Source organism: Vanellus vanellus (assembly GCF_965231255.1).
Source record: "Vanellus vanellus genome assembly, chromosome: 16".
Taxonomy (NCBI): domain Eukaryota; kingdom Metazoa; phylum Chordata; class Aves; order Charadriiformes; family Charadriidae; genus Vanellus; species Vanellus vanellus.
In genome coordinates this window covers 15,568,390-15,591,636 of record NC_138921.1, presented here as the reverse complement: position 1 = coordinate 15,591,636, position 23,247 = coordinate 15,568,390, and the positions used below count along the sequence as shown (strand labels likewise).

Below are 23,247 nucleotides of genomic sequence, written 5' to 3'. Positions count from 1 at the left end.
ATTTTAGAGAAATTCTAAGACATATATAAGTATAATAAGAACTGCTGAGGTAAACAGCACAGCTATCCCCAACTAATTTTTTTCTAAATTTCAGAATTGTTTGGTAACACTGCATTCTAAAAACTACGTCTTAACCCAAAGTAAAATTAAGTTGGGCTACCAGCAAAGAAGCTTCTCCTTCTGATGACACACCTTACCCTAATGAATACGGACACGCTAGGATGGATTACACAGTATGATGGATTTTGTTCCTAAGTATTAACAATTTTACATGAAAATCAGCAAGTAGGTCAGATGGTAGTTTAACTTTACAGCTATACAGGGCAGTATTATCATCTTCATGAGGATGTAAAATTAATTTCTTACAGGCCAGACTACTGGCACTTCACACAGAGCAAGACAGCTTTCTCCCTGCTGAACAGAGAACAGCAGGCATTAGTTTTAGTAACAAGGACAGTGATATTTAGAAGCTGCCAGACTCCTTCTAAAGGAATCACCGTTTGTTTGTTGCCTAAAGATGCGATAAAACAAAACAACAAAAGAATAAGAAAAGTAGTAATTGCCTTAAAAAGTAAAACAGAGGTCCTAAAGGGAGTAAAAAGCAGGTTTCCTTTTGTTTGTGATAAATATTATGAAACTTTTCAATAGTAAAGGCATTTTAAAATGTAGCTTTTTCTGAACACACCAGGCACTAGGACCTCCAGTGTAATTTCTTTACCTTAGCTGTGAGGAAGGCCTTTTTGTCCGTTACATCCATGCATGTAATCAGTGATTGTGCCTTTTGTAAAACTCAGATTCACCATCTGTATGCTCCCAAGTGGCTAGACGAGTGCTAAAACCCCATCCCTATGGGATTAATCTGCAATTTCACACTAAATGATTTTTAAGCACAATTTGTTACGATACAGTATTCTAAAATAAAAAAACGGTCAGTGCTTTTGCGTTGTAATAAGAGGATGAAGCTTGTAAAGTTTCCTGTATTTAAAATGGGTTGTACGGAATCCACTTGCATATTAGTTTCATTCAGATATGAATGCATATGTCTTGGGAAAAGAACCTTTGGGTAATTGAAATCACTGCTTTTTATTTCTGAGGGAAAGAATACAAACACAAACTTAGACTCTGTGCACTGGTAAGGGGATGAAGTATAACGTACTTCCCATCTTGTTCAGGGACTGAGAATTTGCATGATGAAGTTGCAGTTTAAAATGTAAATAGAATATTTCACTTTTGTACTGCGGGGAATGGAGGGATGAATTGTAAAGGCACTGGGTAAATAAAGGAGGAGCTAAAGAACCCACTCTTTCACATAAAACAAAGCTGGCTTGAAGTGTGCAAGGAAATTATTCCTTTGTAAGAAGCACTAACCGCTTTTAGAAGCACCCCATTTCACTAAATAGAGGGCACTGATCTTAATTCACATCATTATTTTCTCCACACATTTTAGATACTTGGCTGAAGAAGGATGAAAACTAAATTCAGAAAACATGCCAAGTGAGGAGTAAGAAGATCGAGGGTCAGGACACACCAATGTCCTTTTACAAAAAAGATGATGAGTGAACATGAAGCTGCTTTTCAGCCACGCTGGGTTCAGCACGGAAGCCATGAGTCCCAGTCCATGTTGGTCTGAGGTGGGGAAGATATTTTGATTTTACTGCCTGACTAGGTGGAACACGGAGGTCATCAAAGTCTTCAGACAGTTCTCATAAATCTCTAGTTCTGAGGGTTCCTGAACTCTCCCTTACTCTTTTTTCACTTATCTCCGAAAGCACACTTGAGAGCGGGGAAAATAAAACAAAGTTGGTTTATAATGACCTCAGCTGGTAGCAAAATGAATTCAGTTCAACATCCAAAGGAAGCTACTACAGTCTACATGACAGTCTATAGAAATTTGAGCTAATTTTAGGAGAAATCCACACACAAGGAAGCTGATGCCTTTACAAAGCAAATCCCTCCTTTGCCTCTGTGTTTTATTGTATTATTTATTTGCTAGAAACTAGTTACTCCAAAGAAAGGAAGAATTTAATTGCTGAACATTATGTTATTTTAAAGGCTGCGTGTGATTTTACATGCTGCCAAAATAAATTAGATAGAAATTGTATAAACAGAAATACCTGATACACATTGCTTTGCTAATATTCACTGTAAAAATAATTTCAGTTGTGTCAGGTGAACTTGCCCTATTCCTTAACTTAGACAAGGCTATAAATTAAAACAATTGTCCATAATTTGTATTGTCTCATTTTAAATCACATATAGGAACCCAGCAAATATATGTAAGAAAACAATACACACGGATATTCCTTTTCACGTTGTTTTCATGCTATTCTCTTGGACAGCATAATGTCTCCAGTGTAACATTAGCTGGGTGAGAAAACACCTAAAACAAGGAAAAACTGGCTACAGTCAATCTCTCTGAATCCAGTCATCACCTTGTAGTTTACCTGCATTCAAACTTCATGCTGGCGTGACATAACACAGAACAGTCAAAGAATTTCTGAAAATACACATGGAAGCAACAGCAAAAACATTCACAGTAAGTTCTGAGGCCAGCTGCTTACTGAGGAAACTCTGCTTTTAAATCTGTTTGATAACGTTAACAGGGTTTTAGCTCCTAACTGGCAGACTCCACCAGCTGCTCTGCTTAACAGTCTTAAACCCCAGCCTGCAAATATTTGTGTGCGCGTTTCCCCTAGATTACTACATGTGACCATTCTGGAGTTACGGAGTAATTTAGGTTGGAAGGGACCTCTGGAGGTCTCTGCTCCAAAAAGCAGGGCCAAAGCAGATCAATCTGCTCCGAGCTCTGTCCAGCCAAATTCTGAGTATCTCCAAGAGCAGAGACCCACCATCCCGCTGTGCCCCGTTGCAATGTTGGACTACCCTCATTGTAAAAACTTTCTTTGCAATAGTTAACTAGAACTTTCCTTGTTGCAACTTGTATGTACTCTTCTAGGTGTTTGGAGAACTAAGCTCTTTATCCCTTCACATTTCAGTTTAAGCTCCCCTAGTGAGCAAGACCGGTATAAGCCACCCTTCTACTCCTTACCTGTTATAATCTGGCCCTTCCAAGCAGGAGGTATGCAAATCACCTGCATGAGAAAAACGAATCTGCACGCTGAATGTATTGCTACAAGGAATGCAGTCAAGCGAAAAGTTCAACACAATGGCTGGAGCAGATTCCAAGAAAGTCTAAAAGAAATGGCGTGTTTTATCTTTACCCTTCCTGCAATATTAAGCTACGGGAGTGCATTTTAAAAAAAAAAAAAAAAGGGTTTTTTAAGTTATGAGGTAAGTATGAAATGACTATAAATTGACCTTGAAATAAGTTACAAAATGGCACAACACATCACTAATTAAGGGAACACTTGCAACTGTGCAAATTCTATGCCTTAGGCTCTAGCAGTACTATGACTTTTTCTTTTATTCTGCTTTTCGTTTCTCCAGATATGCCTGGTATAGGCCTTGGTGCTGAGAAGTATTGATTACTCTCCATTTCTATTGACAGTAATTAACAGAGATTTGATGCTCATCAAAGTGAACAGATTCTCATTAAGAGCTGAAGAAAAGATCTCGCGTCTTCATATTTCATTTCCATTATACCGTGTGGTAAAACTGTCAAGCACAAGGAAATCAGTTACTCGTGAGATCTTCTGGGTTTTCATGCTGCAAGTATATTTAAAGTATTCCCACATTTATGCTTTAAGCAGGGTCCAAAGGACCTGTTTTCACCACTGATTTCAAATTGCTTCCTCATAAAGGCCGCCTTTCATGACAAGTAAGGGCACTGAATGTGATGTTGGGCTTACGGGAAGAAAGCTCTGATCAAGAAAAGACCCAGGGAGCCCAGGCTGGGGCTGTCCCCTCCGCTGACACGGGGTCTGACCTTGGTTCCGCTGGTTTCACTCCCATCTCTCTGGTACGTGGAGGCAACACCATCCCAACCTCCCGCCTTCACCGTCAGACTTCACTGCCTGACGGGCGCACGGCGCTTAAAAATCCTCTGGTGAAAGAGGAAGTAAAATTTTGTCTGTCAGAACGAGCTCTTCTATTTTTCATGTATTAACTAAGGTAAATAAAGGTGCCCACACCTACCGGGCACCCTGTGGCCTGGTCTCCAGCCCCACCACCCTCAGCCCACCCCACCCCCCCCGGGACAGCCCGCAGCTCCACAGGCGCCTTCCCGCCCTCCGGGGGAGAGCAGCACTTCCCCTCACCCTCTGCCCACCCCATAGCGGGGAAGGCCCCTCTCCCCTCCGCGCCCCACGGGCCGATCCGTCCCCTCTCCACGGAACCATGTCCCCGCTCCCCGCCCGGGAAGCCATCTTCTCCCCCACCCCCCTTTCCCCGGCCGCTCTCCTCACACCCCAGCGCTGCGGCCCCTCACCGCTGAGGGAGCAGCGGCGGCGGCGGGACGGGCGGCACGGCGCCTCCCCGCGTCCAGCGGGGGCTGCCCGCCGCTGAGCCCGCCTGAGGGAAGGAGGGAGGGAAGAAGGGAGGGAAGGCTGCCGGCCGCTCCCGGGCACCTTCCCGCGGACGAGCAGGGGGTGGAGGGCCGGCCCCGGGCACGGCGGGCCCAGCGGCGGGGAAGGCGAGCGGCGGCGGGCGGGGAGAGGCGGACCCGGGTGCTGACTCCCCACCCCTTCCCGCCGCGGCCGAGCGGGGCAGCGGCTCTGCGGGCACCGGGCACCGGCGCAAGCTCCCTCCGGAGCTCTGAGCCCAGCTCGGGCGGGCGGGCGGCTCTCCGCCGGGGCCGCGGCGGTCCCCAGGGCGGCCCCCGCCGCGCTTTCCCTCAGACATTTATCCCCCCCGCCACCTCCCTCCAGCCCCTCTCAAACCGCCGGTGCCCGCTTGAACGCGCTGGGTGGGTCCCCCTCCCCCTTCCCTCTCTGGAAAGTTGCAAGAAGTTGGGTTGGTTGGTGGGTTTTGTCTCTTTTTTTTTTTTTTTTTTGTCCTTTTTCATTTCCCCTGCCCAGCCCGTTCGCCCTCCCCATGGCCGGGTCCACCCCCCCTCACACACCCCCTCCCTCTCGCCGGGCTCTGGCGGGGCGGGCCGGGGGGGGGGGGGGGGGGGGGGGAGGTGGACCGCTGCCGGGAAACGCCGCCGCGCTCCCCCGGCCCTGCCCCGGCCCTGACCCTGCGGGCGGCCCCCGGCCGCGCATGCTCCAGGCTGGACAGCTCCTGAGAGGGAAATTTAAAAACGGGCTGGAGCCCGGCCCCGCCGCCGACTCGCCGCGGCTCCGAGCCGCCGCCGCCACCGGCTCCGTCCCCCTCAGGGCCAGCTCCAGCGTGGCCCCCTCTACCCCCCCTCCCCCCAAATCTCCTCAGACCCCGCCGCGCCGGGTCGCAGCCGCCGTCCTCCGGCCGGGCTCCCCCCCCCCCTCACCCCTCCACCTCCGTCCGCCCGCGCCCGGGCCTCGGCCCGCCAGGTTTGTGTGGAAGGAACAAGGAGCGCTGGGCCGGGGGGGGGGGTGGGGTGCGGGGTGTCGGGGCGGCGGGCCGCGGGGGCGTCCTCCGGAGAAGGGCTCGGGAGAGGCCGCGGGAAGCGGGGATCGCCCCCTCCCCCGCACCCCCCCCCCCACCTCCGTACTCCCCTCAGCCCCGGGGGCGGCCTGGGCGCGCTGGGGCCACCGCGCGCTACCACAGCTCGTTCCCCCCAACCTCTACGCGGGTGCTTCCCCCGGGGAGTTCAGGCAGGAGCGCCGCCCGGCTGACCCCGGTGCCGCCGCTACCGGCAGCCTCCCGCCATCCGGACCCACACCGTGCCCCGTAGGTGCTCCCTCCATGCGGGGCGAGGTTCCCATTCCGAGCTTTTTTTTTTTTTTTTTTTTTTGGGGGGGGGTGGGGTGTGTGTCCCCGTAAAATATTTTTACTGCATTGCCAAACAGAGCCGGGGGTAAAGGTGATATTTAAGTTGGGTTTTGCTTTTTCCTGCAGCGCCGGGCTCCGCTGGGGATTCGGCCGCCCGCGCCGGTGCTGAAGTGCTGGATAGCTACTGCCGCCGCGCCGCCCGCCGGGGGCATGATCGAGAGCCGCCTCCCGGCCACCATGTCGGGACTCGTCAGGAGCTCAGGGCACAACCACCACCCTTCACAGGAGTACAGGTGAGGCCTTCATCCCTTTCAAAAACGCGCGCTGCGCCGTCACAGCCTGCTAACTCGTGTTGTGTTCTCTTTATTTCCTAAAAAAAGAAAAAAAAAACACACAACCCTTAGCATATAGAAAACAACTTCTTCTTCTTCTTCTTCTTCTTCTTCTTCTTCTTATTATTATTATTATTATTATTATTATTATTATTATTATCATCATCATCATCATCATCATCATCATTACTTAAAGTTAACCGCATTATTTCTCCACTGTAAATCAGATTCCTAACCTGGTGACCGGTTACGATGCATTACTCATTTAGAAGCATTCCTGTTTAAAGTATTTCGATACTAAACTATCTTTGATAATTACACCTTCAAAGCCTTGGGGTGACCTCACAGTAAACTCTCTCTACTGTATGAGTGTTGCCTCTCTCTACTGTATGATTCTTGCCGGAGAAGGATGTTCTTGTTAAATAGTAATTATTTAAAAGTTCCCTTTCAGATCGCGTTTTGCGTTGTTATGCAAGAGTCATGGGTAGACTAAATCAAGTGCAATAGACACTAGAAAAGTTTTTCATTAAAACAAGTACTTATGGAGTACTCCAAAGCACTGACTTCTGTCAAAGTTCTAATATCAGTGGGAACAAACCCGGATTCGTCAACAGCCTTTGGTAATTTACCTGTACCACTACACACCCTTTTATCATTGAAAAGTATTCTTAGAAGTCACGGGATAGTTCTGCATGAATTACAGTGCACTGGGTTAAGTTAGGTTACATCTCGTCACATGATGCAAAGTTCCAAGAAATACAGAATAGCAGAACAGAATCCAGTTCTCAGAGTAAAAAAATAAATAAATAATTGTTTTCTTTCCTGTTTTAAAATGAGGACTGAGAGACAATCTCCTTCCTCCCAGCCTGAGGGTGTTTTCACCCCTTTCTGTGGGTAAGAGTGGTCAGCCGCAGGTATTCTTCTACCAGCCTCTCTCTATTCAAAATGCAAACACTGCACTGCAGCCTCTTGCAGCTCAACAAGTGATTTGTTATACTCTCTGAAGCCAGTGTGGAAAAAGGTTTGTGGAACTCTGTTTTGCTGTTTATCAAAGCACTGTTTGCTCTCGGCGTTTTTGTTGGCTATGTAAATATTTGTGAAGAAATTATTCAGTATTTAATGAAGGGTGCGTATGAGAGAGAGACTTCTGGGTATTTACATTTAAGTCTGTATCTTCAGTGCCCTGAAGAACATACCACCTAAACAAAGACCCTTTTTATGGAGAGAACTATTCTTTAACTCATAGCTGCAGAAAAACACTCTTTTTTTTTGAGAAAGATAGGATTTATTTTACTTCCAGTAAAGGAATTGTAAGAGTTTCTTCTTTTATTCAGAAGTCAGCTGCTTTTAAAAACTACTTTCAATTCTCTGTTAAACATTTTGAACTCAAAGTTCACTAAAGTTTCTAACCCACTTGTGATTTCTTTAATGCAGCTTTAAAATGAATTATCTGGCCTCATTTAATAGTGGCAAATTCTGATAAAAATGCATAAAATCTGTACTGCACCATAAATGCAGAGCAGTATTTGTCCTACTTCATGAGAAAACACTTTGGATTATGTAAAAGAAAATCTTTTAGACCGAATGATTTTAAGAAAAGAATAGACCTGTCAAATTCTATCAGCTCTGTTTACTCTCCTGCTGTCACCACAGTCCAAGACTGGAACCCACAGTCCCGAGTTCTCCATGGGGGAGCATCAAGGCTCCACAAAATGGGGAATGGCCTCCAATTAGTGAGTGGGAGGCTGGGGCTGTGCTGAGAATACTCTTCTGTCTCACTTGGAATCTTTCAATGGGACAGTTGGACTTGGAAGAGACCAGGCTTTCCTGCGAGTGTGCAGGAGAAAACACTGAAAAGGGAGGGGAGTGCGTCGGTGTGTGAGCAGGGGATCAAATCACCAAATACTGCTGATCAGCTTTCATACAGCTAATGTGTACAGTTTGAAACTCTGGGATTTTTTTCTTTTCTTTTTTTTTTTTTTTTTAATGGACGAGGAAAAAAAATCCCTGATTTTAGCAGATCTTTCAATTCTGTGGATCCAGAGCATCTATAGTAAGTTTGATGTAGCACGTAGAGTAGTGATGAGGATTAGACTGCTATGCAAAGTCCAGGGAATATTTGCACCATAGTAAGATGATTTTAGACAAGTATCTCTTCCACCAGTGCAGCTGTGGGATATAAAACATCATGCTGTCCAGGAATGATTAAGGGCTATCATATCTTCTCTGACACCTATGTTTTTCTGGTGCTGTCACTGCCTGACTACCAATGAAAAGTAATCTTCATATATGCAGATGCCTCTCTTCGTCTCCCAGAGAAAATAGGGCTACTTTCAATATTTTCATAATTGTAGCTGTGACAAATATTTCTAATGATTTCAATTTACATTTCAGGGAATAAACACAGAGAATTGTAATGCACTGTGATTTTTTAATCCTTAACACTTTATTCTTGTTAATTATAATTAATAATCTAACATTATCTTTTAGTGTAAATATCAAATTGCTTTTTGATATTTGATATTTGACATTTGATGTTTAAATCAAAGCAATAGGCAGACCACAAGTTTACTACGCAGTGGCACACTTGTGGTTATTTCAGCACAAAGCTGTGTAAATTATAGGAGCCAACTGGAAGGCTACTAAATTAGTGGAGAGCTCCCATGGTCTTCAGGGGACTTGGAGCTGGTCGCTGAGAAATGGGGTTCTTCAGTTTACGAACGCTGTGATCTTCAAGCAGTATTTTTAATTGAAATCTGCAATCTATCCTTTTGCAGTCTAATTTGATTTAACACACATAACCAGTGCAAGAGAGGCAAATGATCCACTGTGATGTACAGAAGTGCAGAATCAGATTTACTGTGCAGGTCTTGAGCAGTAGAAGCCCCAGGGAGGCAGATGAGAGGCTAAGGTGGACCTGCACTAAGACTGCAAAAACACTTACAGGCCTGTAAGTTCTCTCCCAGAGAAGGCTCAATATTATCCTAATTCAGCGTTCTTGGTTTTCAAATGCAGCAGCATGCTTATTTTTCTCAGGAACTATCCCATTGCCAAATTAGGTAGAGCTATGTGTGGTCTATTACCTATCATATAATAAATAATGACGTGAAAAACAGGACATTGGAAGGGAGACAGAGAGTAATTTGCTATGGATTTTTTGGCATATGTGAAAATCCAAATGTAAGGAATCAAATCATCGTTCTGGGTAACAATGTGGAATCCTTATTTTGAAAGAAATAACTAAAATGTATAATTCAATTTGAAGAAATAACATTACTTTAGAAGTAAAGCTAACTCTAGATCAACAAGATAAATTAACTTCATGTTTTGCAGCTCAATATTTTGTGTAAGGACCATGTTTCTATTTTTTTATATTACTATGCATTTCCAGTTGATAGAAGCCTTATGCAGTATTTTGAAGGCCTTGCAATACATTTTCCATACATGTTAAACACAAATTCAGTTTTAAATAGATATCTTTTTCATCAAAAGTTGTTATTCAATTGTTAATTATTCAGCATACTAGGAGACTATATCCTCCACCCCGTTTTAATTGTTCCTTTGGTTCTTAAAATATTGGTCTGTATTCATCAGCTCATTAGATAGTTTGGATAAATTTTTGTTGTAATAATTACTTTATGCTAGCATAGTTTAGCGTAAAATCATATGAAGAACACAGGCACATAAACATGCAACCGCTGTATTCCATACATTCCAGATGTAACTGCATCACAGTGGTGAAAAAGGTGAAAAGTCTTTATCTTTATGACACACAGTTCATTTTAGCTCTCCTAAGTGGTACTCTCATATCTGGCTTTGCACTTTGGTTTCTGCAGAGCAAGCTACAGCTCAGGACTTCTGACTGTCACCACTGGGGATGGATGGAGCCTGGGAGTTTGCATGCAGGACATTTCTGCAGACAAAAGGTTACAAATGCATAACTAACGAAACCGTAATTGTTCCTGAAGAAAACGTCAGTGTTCATTCCCTTGACACCATGTGTGTCTGACAGGGAATGAGATAATGACTCGATGTGTCGGAGGAATTTCATCACAGTAGTTGCTTCATTCTTTCAAAAAAATGTGAGAAACCTCCTAAGAATCAGTCAAACTCAGGCCACTGTGGATTGATTTAAGTGGATTAGCTCAACTGTTTCCTATGCAGTTCCTGAAATGTGCTAATCGGTATTAATAAAAAATTGTGGCCCTTGCTCCTCAAACTGTCTTGCAGTCACAGGCAGAAATGGGAAGGGCTGGTTTGTACCCAGGCAGTATCTTGCAGGCTTCTCAGGCTCCTCTGCCTCCAGTGAAACCAGAACTAAGTTCGTATCTTACCTCAAAAAAGGTGCTTGACCTCCCGTTCAAAACAAGAAAGCAGAAAAGGAATTTGGACTTTTTGAGCATTCCTGTGAGATCTCAGGTGCTCATGGCATGCTGCTCTTATTTTACCAGTTTTAAAAATCTCATGTGTGCGGAAAGCAGAATTCCTGCATGATCACAGCAGCAACTGATGCAAGTGAGATGCATTCTTACAGCAGTGTGAAACAAAGGCTAGTATATTTTATATTCCCTTTTCACCGGAGTAAATAACTACACAAGATCAGTTCATGGCTAATAAGAAGCAGATGAAGCAATGTTAAAGGAAAGATTGCTTCCCAGGTAGACAATGCTACTGATTTTTATAGACAACATTCCTCTAGTGCCAGGTCCTTCAACATATTTTTGCATCGACAAGCAGTTTATTTTGACATTAGCCACAGGTTTTCATTTTGTGTTTTGTTGTTTTTTTTGTTTGTTTGTTTTGTTTTGTTTTTTTGTTTTTTTTTAACAAAAGAGATTGCACAGTCAGATACGGGCTGCATTTGGCATCTTGAACCTGGGGACGGTTACGTGGGTAAAGCACAGCAGGGAGCGAGTGGCTGGGAGTTCAGTGCTGACATTGCTGCTAATTTCCTCTTAGGCTTAAGTAAATCACGTAGGTCACTTGTAATTTAGTTTCCCTTCATCCCATACCAAAATGATGTAAAGAGGCGTTGTGAAACTTGGAGCTGAAATGTATAAAAGTCTCCGGGAGCACATCTATAGGGCTAAGTACCTTTGCAGAAGGTTTTGGGAGAATCATCTGCTCTTCTGAACCACGGTGTAAGAAAAGGCGAACAGCAACACCTGACAGGGTAATCATGTTATTTGCTTTTTTCTTTACTAGCTTTGTTTCCTATAATCCAAAGTTTCTTGAGCAGTAGCTGAGCAGGGAGTTTCTGGTTGTCCCTGGAAAGCTGCCTAATTTCTTTTCTTATTTCTAGCGAGGCCAGAAATTACTCAAAGAGTTTGAAGAAAAGGAGGAGAAAGGTGGGCTGGTGGTTTGGGACTGGATGGGTGGTGTGGAATCACAGACAGAAAGCAGCAGTGAGAGCTGTTGGCTGAAGCAGGAGAGAAGCTGGTACAGCAACAGGGAGGAGAGAGGCAGGTGGTTGTGAGTGTGGAAAACCGAACCTAGGGTGGGGAAAAGCACCTGCAAGGGAGGGAGATGGGAAGATAAGTGCATAGAGGGAAGGAGCAGAGCAGATGGAGTGAGAAGCAAAAGGCGAAGCTGACTCCTTCAGTAAAACAGAGAATACTGCTTTCCGTGGAGACAGCTGAAGAGTCACAAAACATAAATATTTTTCTTTGTGTTGTTTTACATATGAGAAATCATTGTGCTTGTTCTGAGACATTAGGTAAACCCAGACAAAAGAAAACCATCATCTCATCACCACTTCAAGAAGAGGTCTTCTTATGACTCTTCCTGTTCAATTGTCACTCACACTGGATAAACCATTGCAAACAGCTGGTTAAGAATCTGTCACCCCTGATTGCTCCTACTTGTTGAACAGTTGTATTACACCAGCATAGGCAAAAAGCTCAGATGTCAGTGCTGGCAATGGCAATAAAAATTGTCCATTGAGTGACAGACGTCTTAAAACTATGGTTGAATATGCCAAATGCAACCGCAAAGTTTTGGTCTGACTTGGTTCAGAACAGAGGCAACGATGAGTTGCCACCACGCACTAATGCCTTTGAGAGAACCTGTAGCATTACATTCGCCCTACAACACCAACCAGTTTGAGTGCTTTAAATCTTTTAGGGACAGACTCCAGAGCAAACAAGCAGAGTACTCTGAAATGTGAATGGTGCAATATGCATAGAAATAGGTAACTCTGCACACCATGTCATAAACTGAAACACGCAGTTATTGGCTAAACTAGCTGGGGTCAAAATATCTTAAGGTCTACTTGTTGCTGGGCTTTCCTTTAGTTTTAACAAAGTTGTTTGGCAGACTACTCTATGATGCTGTTGAAGAGATGGTCACTATAGTCTCCAGTGTCAGGTTCACCGTACAATGGTGTTTGCAAGCATGGAAGTAGATAGTTCACCTCGACAGCGGTTTCTGCGGTGATGAACTACCTCAGATCCAGCTCATTGGAACAACTCACTGTGAGGAAAGATCATAGACTTAGATCTATGAATATAGATTCAAATTCAACTCTGATGTTAGTTGCAGATTCCCACAAGGTAATGCCAGGAATGAATTTCATTCTGTCTAGCTAGTTGTTGTGCCAGCAAGGTGTACTTGACTGGGGGTGGAATAGAGGTATCCTTAGGTTCATTTAGCAAATGATGTTGCGCTGCTGACAGGCTCCAGTGAGCTTTGTCAGATGTGCAGCCAATGCAGGAGTCCGATTTCTCCATGACCACAGGCAGGAAGGTCTGGAGCTCAGTATTGGGAGATCTGGAAAGGGGTTTCATTCCAAGGGGTGTTTTTCCTGATTCTGGAAAAGCAGACTTTGTGCGGGCTGGTGGCCGAGATCTGTTTCCCTGGTTAGATAAATATTTAGTGCACTGTGTGATGGGGCAGATAGCAAAGACTAATGCTACCCCCGAGCATTTCTGTGTCACCTGTCATAGCTCTCAGGGCACTTTGTGCAGGAGGCCAACATCCTTGGACACCCAGAGGACACCTGGGGCATACATCCACAGCATCGTGTGGATTCCTACTAACGCAGGTGCCTTTCTAGGACAGAAACACATAGAAGCAGAAGGGTGTATTCCTGCAGAGATTTGAAAGGAGAGGGGTAAAAGCAGAGTTGCATCATCTCACCACACCTTTAAAAATAATATCATGTTTGCAACACATTTGGTGTGACTGTAACCTTTTACTCATAGGCGTTTAGTTGGTGGTATACACCAGACAGCCCTGGGGAATGTGCAGCTGGGGACATTTTCGGTAGTGTGCATTAATTATAGCGTATCACTATTTATCTCATTTACATGCATTGAAAGGAAATGGCTGCTTTTACTACAGTGCCCCATTGTGCCAGGGGCTGTGAACACCCATCTAAAGACAGGATCTCTGACTCCTGAAGTTTACCCTCAAATGTGAGACGAAAAGGGGGGTGGAGGGGAACAGAATCAAAGTACACGCAATATTACAGTACGGACTTATATTTTTGTAGTTGGCTCAGCACAGGCAATTTTTCAGGTCAGAAAGACTGAACCCTGTGAGATTAAAGTGTTAGGTAGTACTGTGCATAGCTCATTTTCCGGAGGCAGTTAGATTAACATTTTTTCACTAAAAGCAGGACACACTGAGCCTGTGTACTGCGAGATAAGCTGGTTTTATGCTGCAGAATGTATCTGGGCATTTAAAACACCTCAGTCAGACGGTGATGGGCATGCTTTAAGCAGTTTCACTTTCTTTAAGACGTATGAAATTTCAACACCGGTTTCAAAGACAACCTGAAGAATACTCCTTAAATGTGAAATATCTTATTCTGATTAAATATACTTTTTTTTCCTCATTATTAATGAAAAGAGTTACTCTGAAAACTAACAAATCCATACCAAAAAATGTGTAAGTGAACAGCTGGAGGTAATTTTAAAAGAACCGCAAACTCAAATTCAAACAGCCATGCCATGCTAGGACAGGGGAGGGAAGAAAATAAGTTTGCCTTGGAAAAAGGGCTGGCTTGCACACTTTGTCTAGTTGTTATATATTATTGCATCTTCATATCTGTTTAAAATGGAGCTTAATGACTGCTGTATCAACTTAAAAATTCAGTCACCTTCCTTGGCCTCACTTGGATCCAGGGTGTTAGTGTGAGAGGGAGGGAGCATCACGCGGATGCTGAGAGGGGCACGCTGCGCAATGCTGACAAGCACTTCGGGGAGTCGCGGTTCAAGCTTCTGATGGCATCCAACTGTGCCCAGGGTACCGCCAGCCATTCCCACATCTAGAAAGAGCACCAGGATGAGTGCATTTAGGGTGAGTGCAAAGCAGAGGCCTTTGTTTCCCAAAAAGCTAAAGCCAGGAAGGCTGCTGAGCACCACCGTGACTCCCGCGGTCCTCCGGTGTGGAGATGCTCGTCCCACGCGGAGGAGCGGCGAGGGCATGTGGCGGATTCAATGCCTGACAGGAGGCGTGTGCAGTGGGTGCTGACCCTCGCCGCCCATCTGACCCCGTTATTTGTTGAAGGAGCTGACTTGTCTGGGAGGACTGGCAGGGACCGAGGTGCCAGATGGCATGTGGATGTGTGTTGTGTGTCGGCTGTCATTCAGCCAGATTAATGTGAAGTTTGTGAAAAGGAGGAGGGGGGGAAAAAACAATTAAGCAAGAATCCCAAAAACAATCGAGGCCACGTGCCACCGGGCAGCAGTCGTTGGCGGCACAATGGGTTATCGGCTTCCCATGAATGGGCCCAACTGTTGCAAACAACATGAGCCTGCCCAGTTTTCAAATCATTTAATGCTCTTGCTTACTTCCAATCCAGCCAATCTCTGGGCCGGGAGAGACGTCACCTGATAGTCTTTTTATGTATTTAAGTCCCAGGCCTCACAAAATAACTGAACAGTGGTAACCATGGCAATGCTAATTATTGCACTATAACTACAGTAGGAGAAAGGAAACAGGGTAGGCTGGGAGAGAGATTTGAAGGTGTTTTTTGGCCAGGATTTGAGCTTTTGGCTCCTGGTCATGTGTTGGATTGTTTTTTCTTCTTTCTTTTCTTCTTTTCAGAATCTTTTTACAAACAAATAAATTGCATTCTGCTTTAAAGATCTTCCAGATAATAGTTTAGGGAACTTTGATACGTGTTTCTGGAAATCATGAATGGAGGAGCTGAAACCTCCTGGGCAGCCAGGCACTAGAGTTCTGGCTTGCTCTTTTAAGCTGCTTTAGAATTGTGTAAAACATAAAAGATGCTTCAGCGAGAGACCAGATTTATTTAAGGCTTCTGCATTGTCATTTGGCAACAAACGCACTTTAGTACCATGCAGCTGGCTTTAACATATCTATGAGAGCACTCTTTAAAGCCTTTGTTTTGAAAGCAAAATCAACTACATCCAACTAAACGGTGTTCTTCTGAAAGAGAAAGATGTTTTCCTGGACCTGAATCCCTTTGGATTTACCCTGGGTATCTAATGATAACTTCCTGACATGTTCTATTACTGCTTTACTCCTCAAGATACCTGTGACTGCTGTAATACTCTTTAACATCAGTAAAAGTAGTTTAGCCCTTCATTTGCAATAGTTCTTTTATTGACTTTAATGGCAATTTTGACCACACAGGAATTTTTGAGTACTGTAAATATATTCCAATATTTCAGTTTTGTACCGTGCACTCTATCAGAAGCAAAATGAAACAGGTGGGATGGAGCATGCAGAATGAGCAAAAATAGAGCTTTAAACCAAAAGCAGCCTGTCATCGTTATGCCTCAGTTCAGTTGCTAAAGGCAAGCTGGGTGTTGTTGTGCATTCAGTCACCACCTTTTCCTTCTCATCTTTTAGTGCGTCAAAAACTGCCTAAAAAATTGTTTCGTGGTTCCTTGTTAACTATCAATAACTTCATATATCTGAGTGGAAGAGATCACTGGTTCATTCTGTAAAGTTTTTTTTTTTTACGCAGCAGCTCTCCGCTGATCTGTCCCCACCAACAGGATGCAGTGGCTGGGAAAAGCCCTCTCCAGGTGTCCAAACCAGCAGCAGACACAGGCTCTTGAGGAGCTCGGCACGGAAACTCCTTCCGAGGCTGGCTGGTCACTGGATTTCAAGGTTAATGCAAAATTGTCAGGTTAAAAGTCCTGACAGGTTCCTTCTACATCAAGGCCAAAAAAGTGCAGATTTCTGACAAATGTGAAAATAATGAATCAGCTTTGGTTTTGTTTCTAGGCGGTTTCTCTCCTGGATTCTAATGCCTTCTTCCCCTACAAATACTGTACGAGCAATTTTCTTAACCAAAATGTTTTAAATTGTACGAAGGAACATGTGCTTAGGAACAGGGCGGCAGTAACCAGCCAGTTGCGAAGCCAAAGGTCGCATCTGAATTCTGCAGGTGGAATTCCAGCCTGATGCGTTTTCCCTGCTGACCTACGTGAGCTTTGGCATCCCCATCATCTCCCCTCTTACCAGGGACAGTGTAGCAGCATCTCTGCTCTCCACTAACCTTTCATGCTATTTCTCAGGCTGGTAGCTTCTGACCCCTCCCAGCTGAGTGAAGATGACCTCCCCAGTGACTTACAGTCCTTGTCGTGGCTGACATCTGTTGATGTTCCTCGGTTACAACAGATGGCCAGTGGAAGAATGGATTTTAGCCTTGGTGCCCAGAACACAATGCTACAGCAGACAGGTAAGCTGTTAGGATGTTAAATAACTGCTCTTTAAATGACACAGCCTACTGCCTCCTTTCTCCCCCCGGGCCCCAGGCAAGCTTTCCGATTAGTAGATTCCTTTTAAGTGCGTTACATTTCCCTTCCTGTCAGAAGATCTGGAGCCTGTTGTCTTCTGATAAGGCTGCTGCTGATACATTTCCTTCATTTGAAGAGGCAGAGAGCCCTCGCAGTCACAACAGAGATCTTTGGATCCGATTGGCTTTTCTGCTCAGGGTAGTTGCTGGTGCCTTGTTGCGTGAACTTGGGCCAAGGTATTTAAGACTTGCATTTCAGAGGTTTTCAACAGCTTTGAAATTAGGTAATTAGTCTTTCTTGTTTGTTTCAACATTGATAAAAGTAAGAGTGTCTTACTTACCCCATACCTGTTTGCTTCATACAGACTTACAGCATATGTTCGTTGAAAGCCTTTCTTTCCTTTGTGAACATCCTTTAGGTAAACACACTTGTTCCCTACGGCATTCTGCTGAGGGAACACAGCGTATCATCTTGCTCGCTTTAGAGCAGAAATCCTTCTGGAGTTCAGATAGTGCTGAATATGGCTTTTTTTTTTTCTTTTGTAAGATACTGTGTCGGTAACACCACCGTGGACTGTTAAACAGCTGTCATCTTTCATTCCCTGCATAACAAGTTTTAGAAGCAGCTGATGTCAACTTTGCAATTGTGAAACGCTCTGGGTTCTTTTGGGACGGCAATGCCACAGAGAGGTGTGATTATCCACTCCAGAGCTTAGCTGTGTTCAACTGCCTCTATTAAAAACAAACGTCAGCTCTCTTTTCTGAAGTGTACTTTCACGCGAACATTCATCGCCTTTGCTTTCTCCCAAATAGGTCCTGTAGCAAGCAATATGCACTCCGCAGGAGCACCTGGAGCAATGATTCATGTCCAGGCCAGCCTGCCACAGGGAATCCTGGGACTGAATTCTATTTCAACACACGGAGCAAATGTAAGTGCAGGCCTCCATGGCTTATTATTGCAACACTTCTTAGGAAAAGATGTTGGTAATTTCAAGACTGACACGTCTGTCTTTATCTCAGCAGATGAGCCAGTATGCTGTAGGTGGGCAGCCGTCTCCTAGTTTACAAACACAGCAACAACTCTTTCCTCCTCCTCATTCGCAGCAAGTGTTTGCCCTAGCACAGAACACACAACAGGTACTGTTATTTGCTTGTCGTCTGTGTCTTGGAGTACCTGCCAAGGTCATATCTAGAACTCTTTTAAAAGAAAACCAATAAAATATCCCTAGAGCTACATACCCATGGACATTTTGCATCCGGTATTTTCCTTCTTTTCCTTCTGCATACAGTGTAACCCAGCAGCAATCTACAACACATCCTACGGGACTCAGCCACACTATTCTCAGCCGCGCCTGGCTCCTCACTCTGCCCAAGAACTGCATCCAAAGCACTACCCCAAACCAATCTATTCATACAGGTGAGTAGAGAGCAGAATAGCATATTGCCCACGGCCTGTGTTGGGATGACTGTAACGCTGTAGGTTTGGTACCACGAGAGTGTTTGATTCCTTTCGAAGGGAACAAAAATCCCATCATCCACCCAGGAGTTCTGGGGAAGCTGCCTCTGAGGGGGAGCAGGAATGAACAAGCAAACTAGTTCCTGGACGTCGGCATAAAGGTAGAGTAATAGCACAGAGGAGCGAAATGTGCAGGATCACAGGGTGACTTCTGAGCGCTTGAGAACGGTAACGATCCCATGATCGGCCAGCTGTTTGTGTCTTGAGAGATGGGTCTGAGGTTGCCAGACCAGAATGACGGCTGAGTAAACGCATCTCTTGATATTTCCTGTTTTATTGTGTCCTGTAGTTGTTTGATTGCAATGGCGCTGAAGAACAGCAAAACAGGCAGTCTCCCAGTGAGCGAGATCTACAGCTTCATGAAGGAGCACTTTCCCTACTTTAAGGTATGGCACCCCTGAAGGGTGGAAGTAGAACATGACAAATACTTTGTTCACGGCTGATTTCACTAACGTCCTCCTGCATCTTTCAGACAGCACCCGATGGCTGGAAGAACTCTGTGCGCCACAACCTGTCCCTGAATAAGTGTTTTGAGAAGGTGGAGAACAAGATGAGCGGCACCTCTCGCAAAGGGTGCCTGTGGGCTCTCAATCCTGCCAAGATTGACAAGATGGAAGAGGAGATGCAGAAGTGGAAGCGGAAGGACTTAGCTGCTATTCACAGGAGCATGGCTAACCCAGGTAGGGCTTATATTACGCTTTTGCTCTGCGTATGAGAGGCAAGGGGGGAGAATAGCTGTTTGGCCAGGAGTGCACGTGTCTTAAATAAGTTATATGGAAAAGAGCTGGCTAGTGCAGAGCTCTCATGCCCTACAACGGCCTCCTCTGAGCTGCTTGGCCAAAATACCTGCTGTGTTCTGTACGGAGGCTGCTGCCCGGAGGCCGTGTGATATGGCAACACACTACAGCAGGAGGAGGCCACCGAACAACCGGTCCCCAGCTTCAAAATGGATTGTCTTTTTCCCCCATGCTAACCTACCTAGCACATCCACGCCCTTCTAAGGAGTTCTGCTGCCTCCAGCATTAGTATTTATAGTGTCACATTTTAATGCAGTTTTTTACTTACTCTGCAAAACTCTCCTTTTACTAAGACTTTCTCATTCTTATTAATAAAGATGTGTTATTGAAGCTTTCAGGAGCTCAGTATTGGCAAAATCAACTGGAGTTTTCTGCTGCAAAGTCTGTAACATACAATCAATGATAAATTATATTCTTGCTTAAAAACAAATGTGCCATTGAAACTCTCAGGAGTCTCTCGTGTGAATCTTCTCTGAGATACAAGCAGAACTCAGAGTATCCCGATGAGCAGGAGACCTACTGAGGATGCTTAGCTCTATGACGGCGGGTCAGCTGCCATCGGTGGCGGCTTGGTTGCTCTGTGTGAGTTTCTCATCATCGTTTCTTTAGCTCAATTAGGGGTAACCGTGGAAGTCCACTAGGGTAAAGGCTAAGGGTGGGGAAGTAGATGGCATTTCTTTGCTCTCTGCACAGTCAAGGCTGCCTTCTGTGCTGCACCTCATATCGCGACAGACACTGCCTGTTCACTTTGATGGTAAAAGTGTGTGGCTGTGCTCACTTGTGAAACACTTTGGCGGGGCCCTGCTTGAACAAGGGGGTTAAACTTTCTCTTTTCTCCCTTGGGAATGGGTATCGCGTGTGCAGAGGAGCTGGACAAGCTGATCACTGACAGACCCGAGAGCTGCAGGCGGCCCAGCAAACAGGCAGAGTCTGAGGTCTCCACCCTGAACCACATGGCAGCAGCCCAGGGCCGAATCTCCATCTCCCAGCTGCAGCCTCAGCCCATCATGACGCTCTCGCTGCAGTCCATCCCCCTGCACCACCAGATCCAGACCCAGGCCCGCATCGCCCCAGACTCACCAGCACCTGCACAAACGCCTCCTCTCCATACTCTGCCCGACATGAGCCACAGCCCTCTTCCCCACCACCCCATGGGACGCGCACCTCCCGACTTCCTCAACATGACAGCAGATATGAACACGGAGGTGGATGCTCTTGACCCAAGCATTATGGATTTTGCATTGCAAGGTATGGGAGAAGGAAGCTGAGGTAGGGGAGGGCATGATTTATGTGGTCATGTAGGCACTGAATATATAACCAGCGTCCTCAGCAGCATGCTCTGGGGTGGGATGGAACAGAGCTAAAAGCTTGTGCCAGGTGCTGGCCTCTGCAGCGTGACTTCCCTGGCCTTCCTGGGTGCATTCCTGCCCTGTGCTAGATGGGACAGCAAACCGCCTTCATGGTTCCAGTGCAGGCGCTGCACCAGATGTAAGTGGGGATGTCCGACCAGCTGCATGTGGGACACCATATCTCTCTGCCCGTGGGAAACCATAACTCTACCTGTGCCTTGGTTTTCCTCTTCTATAAAAGGAGAACTTCCCTGGCTCATGGCGATACTTAGCGTGGCCCCCAGGTTTCTGATTAGCACGTAGTAGATATATGCTGCCCGGAAAGGTCTGGACTCCTGCTGGAACCAGGGGATTCAGGGGAAACAGACACACTTACTGCCTTTGAGCTACCAATGGTACCGTCCGCAAGCAGCACTGTTCCTAAGTGGCGGATAATGCCCTTTAGTTATGGACTGAGCCCCACACACAGTGCCCGGGTGGGTTGGATGTGTTGTGACCAGAATTTAATCTTTTAAAGGTAATATATGGGAGGAAATGAAAGATGACAGCTTCAGCCTTGACACCCTGGGTGCCTTCAGCAACTCCCCGCTCCACCTCTCAGACTGTGACCTGGGCACCCCTGGCCTCACCCCCGTCTCCAGTGGCAGCGATCACTCCTTCTCAGACCTGCAGGTCACCGGCCTTTACACCACCTACACGACGCTGGACAACGTCGCGGCAGCTCAGTACGTGAACCCCCAAGGCAACAAACCCATCGCTCTGCTCTGAGTTTTGCACCGTTCCACAGACCTCTGCCTCAGGGGCTGGTTTCTCCCAACCGTTAAAATCCGACCTGAAAGCAATAAAACAGCTCCTCCTGCAGACGCTTGGAACGTGTTGGCTTTTTACTGGGACACAGCATGTGATGCCAAAATAAATCGAACTGTTACTGGTAGAACCACTTTCACCTGTGGCAAGACTGAGGAAGGGTCACGGACACTTGTGTTGCAGGACTGGTGAGCTCTCAAGGAGGACCTGGAAGGCATCAGTGAGCAGGAACTTTCACTAGAATGTAACTGAGTGAAAAAATAGACCAGTTAAGATAAATACACTTAATCGACACTGTGATCTGGATTTCTACGTGGATGCTGTTTGGTCGCCACCTACACTGAAGCCAACACAAGTCAATGGGCTGGTCAGCACCAAGGCGGAGTCCCAAACGGTTGATCACGTACCATGTACACCTTTTTTTCTTAAATTGCCAAATAACTATTGCCACAGAACAAAGATCCTATGCAGTTTCTGGAGACACTTGCACCACTAACACTTTTCTGACATGACTATTGTTAACTTATTGTTACGAGGAAGAAAAAAAGGAGCAAACACATTAAAAGTGAAAAATCAAACCCATAGCAGACATCTGCTCTGTCTGGGTTTAAAAAGTCCTTACCCCACTGTGAAGGAAGTGGTACTGCTGAACAATTAAACTGATCACTGGCTAGAAGATTTTAGGAATTGTGCCTATTTTTAGGATTTTTTTTTTTAAATTAGATTTGTTTATAGTCTTGTGTATTGTGCTTCTGTCTATTCTTGTGCTAGGCAGTATTACTATTTGTAAATTTATTTATATTTATTGTTATGAAGATAAAAGAAATTATGTAAACTGAGCACTGTTCAATTTTTTAAAATGCTGCAGTAACCTGTTTTACATCTGCTAAATTATTCATAATCAAAAATGCATCAATTTTAATCATGGTTTTTACACTACATTTCTTTTAAATAAGCACTTTTGATACTGTGAAACTCACGTTTTTAAAAAAAAAATATTCAGAGACCAAATATTGTAACTGTACCATACCGATTCACCATAGTCTGTCTTTCCTAATTAAGCAAGTAAAATTGATTCTAATGTAGTTTTTTAAATTTTCAAACCCTGCTTTATACTTGGTAACAAACATTGCAAAAAAAATTAAAAATAAATGTGATGAAACATCTGAAAATATCAAAAGCAAACTGTATGTTGGAATTTAGCATTTAGTCTACTTATACCTTTGTGACCATGAAATAATATTTATATCCCACGTTTTGTCTGTTCCCGTGCATTAATAGAATTTCCCATTCTGTCAGTTCCCGGTATCGTATCGATGTGCTTGCGGGCTCCTGTCCCGCACCGAGTGTGGCTGGTTGGAGGCAGAGAGCCTCTCTGGCTTAAGTCCACCTACTGAACACCTGGAGGGTGTGGGACGCTGGAGCCACCCCGCTGGAAATCACTGCTGTGAAGAGCAGGGGGCTAGAAAACGTCTGGGCCTCTCTCTGCCATGGCAACCTCTTCCAAAAGGGCACGATGCTCCACGTCATAATTTATTCTTGAAGAACAAATGTGATTAACGATCGTTTGCTGTGACTGGCGTCATCTACGATGTCTTTGGGTTTTTTTAAATAAATATTTTTTAGCACTAAGCCTGGGTGGTTCTAGTTGTGCTGCATTCTAACTGCTCTGGTGTCAGGCGCGCCCCTGCCCCGCGGCACGCTGCAGCTCGGCATTAAATGGTAATTCCGAGGTATCTGCTACTGGAAATCCGACCCAGCGAGGAAATGGTTTCATACAACTTACGGATGGCGACAAATGGGCAAAGCTCAGACGTATTCGACCCCAGCTGCGGTGTCGGGGCGTGCTGAGGAGCAGGCCCTTCTCTGGAATCTCAGACTTGTGTGCTCGTGTGCCACCACTAGCAGAGAAGCATCT

The 23,247-nt window shown here is 45.3% G+C and overlaps 1 protein-coding gene across 1 annotated transcript; it reads left to right on the top strand.

Moving 5' to 3' along the window:
* The first annotated feature begins 5,940 nt into the window (after nucleotides 1-5,940).
* FOXN4 (forkhead box N4) lies at nucleotides 5,941-21,430 on the top strand. The gene is made up of 9 exons (XM_082491552.1): nucleotides 5,941-6,104; nucleotides 16,640-16,803; nucleotides 17,674-17,789; nucleotides 17,884-17,997; nucleotides 18,150-18,277; nucleotides 18,666-18,762; nucleotides 18,849-19,056; nucleotides 20,038-20,421; nucleotides 21,040-21,430. The coding sequence occupies exons 1-9, from the start codon at nucleotides 6,022-6,024 to the stop codon at nucleotides 21,288-21,290; spliced, it is 1,545 nt and encodes a 514-aa protein (XP_082347678.1). The 5' UTR covers nucleotides 5,941-6,021; the 3' UTR covers nucleotides 21,291-21,430.
* Nucleotides 21,431-23,247: the final 1,817 nt, after the last annotated feature.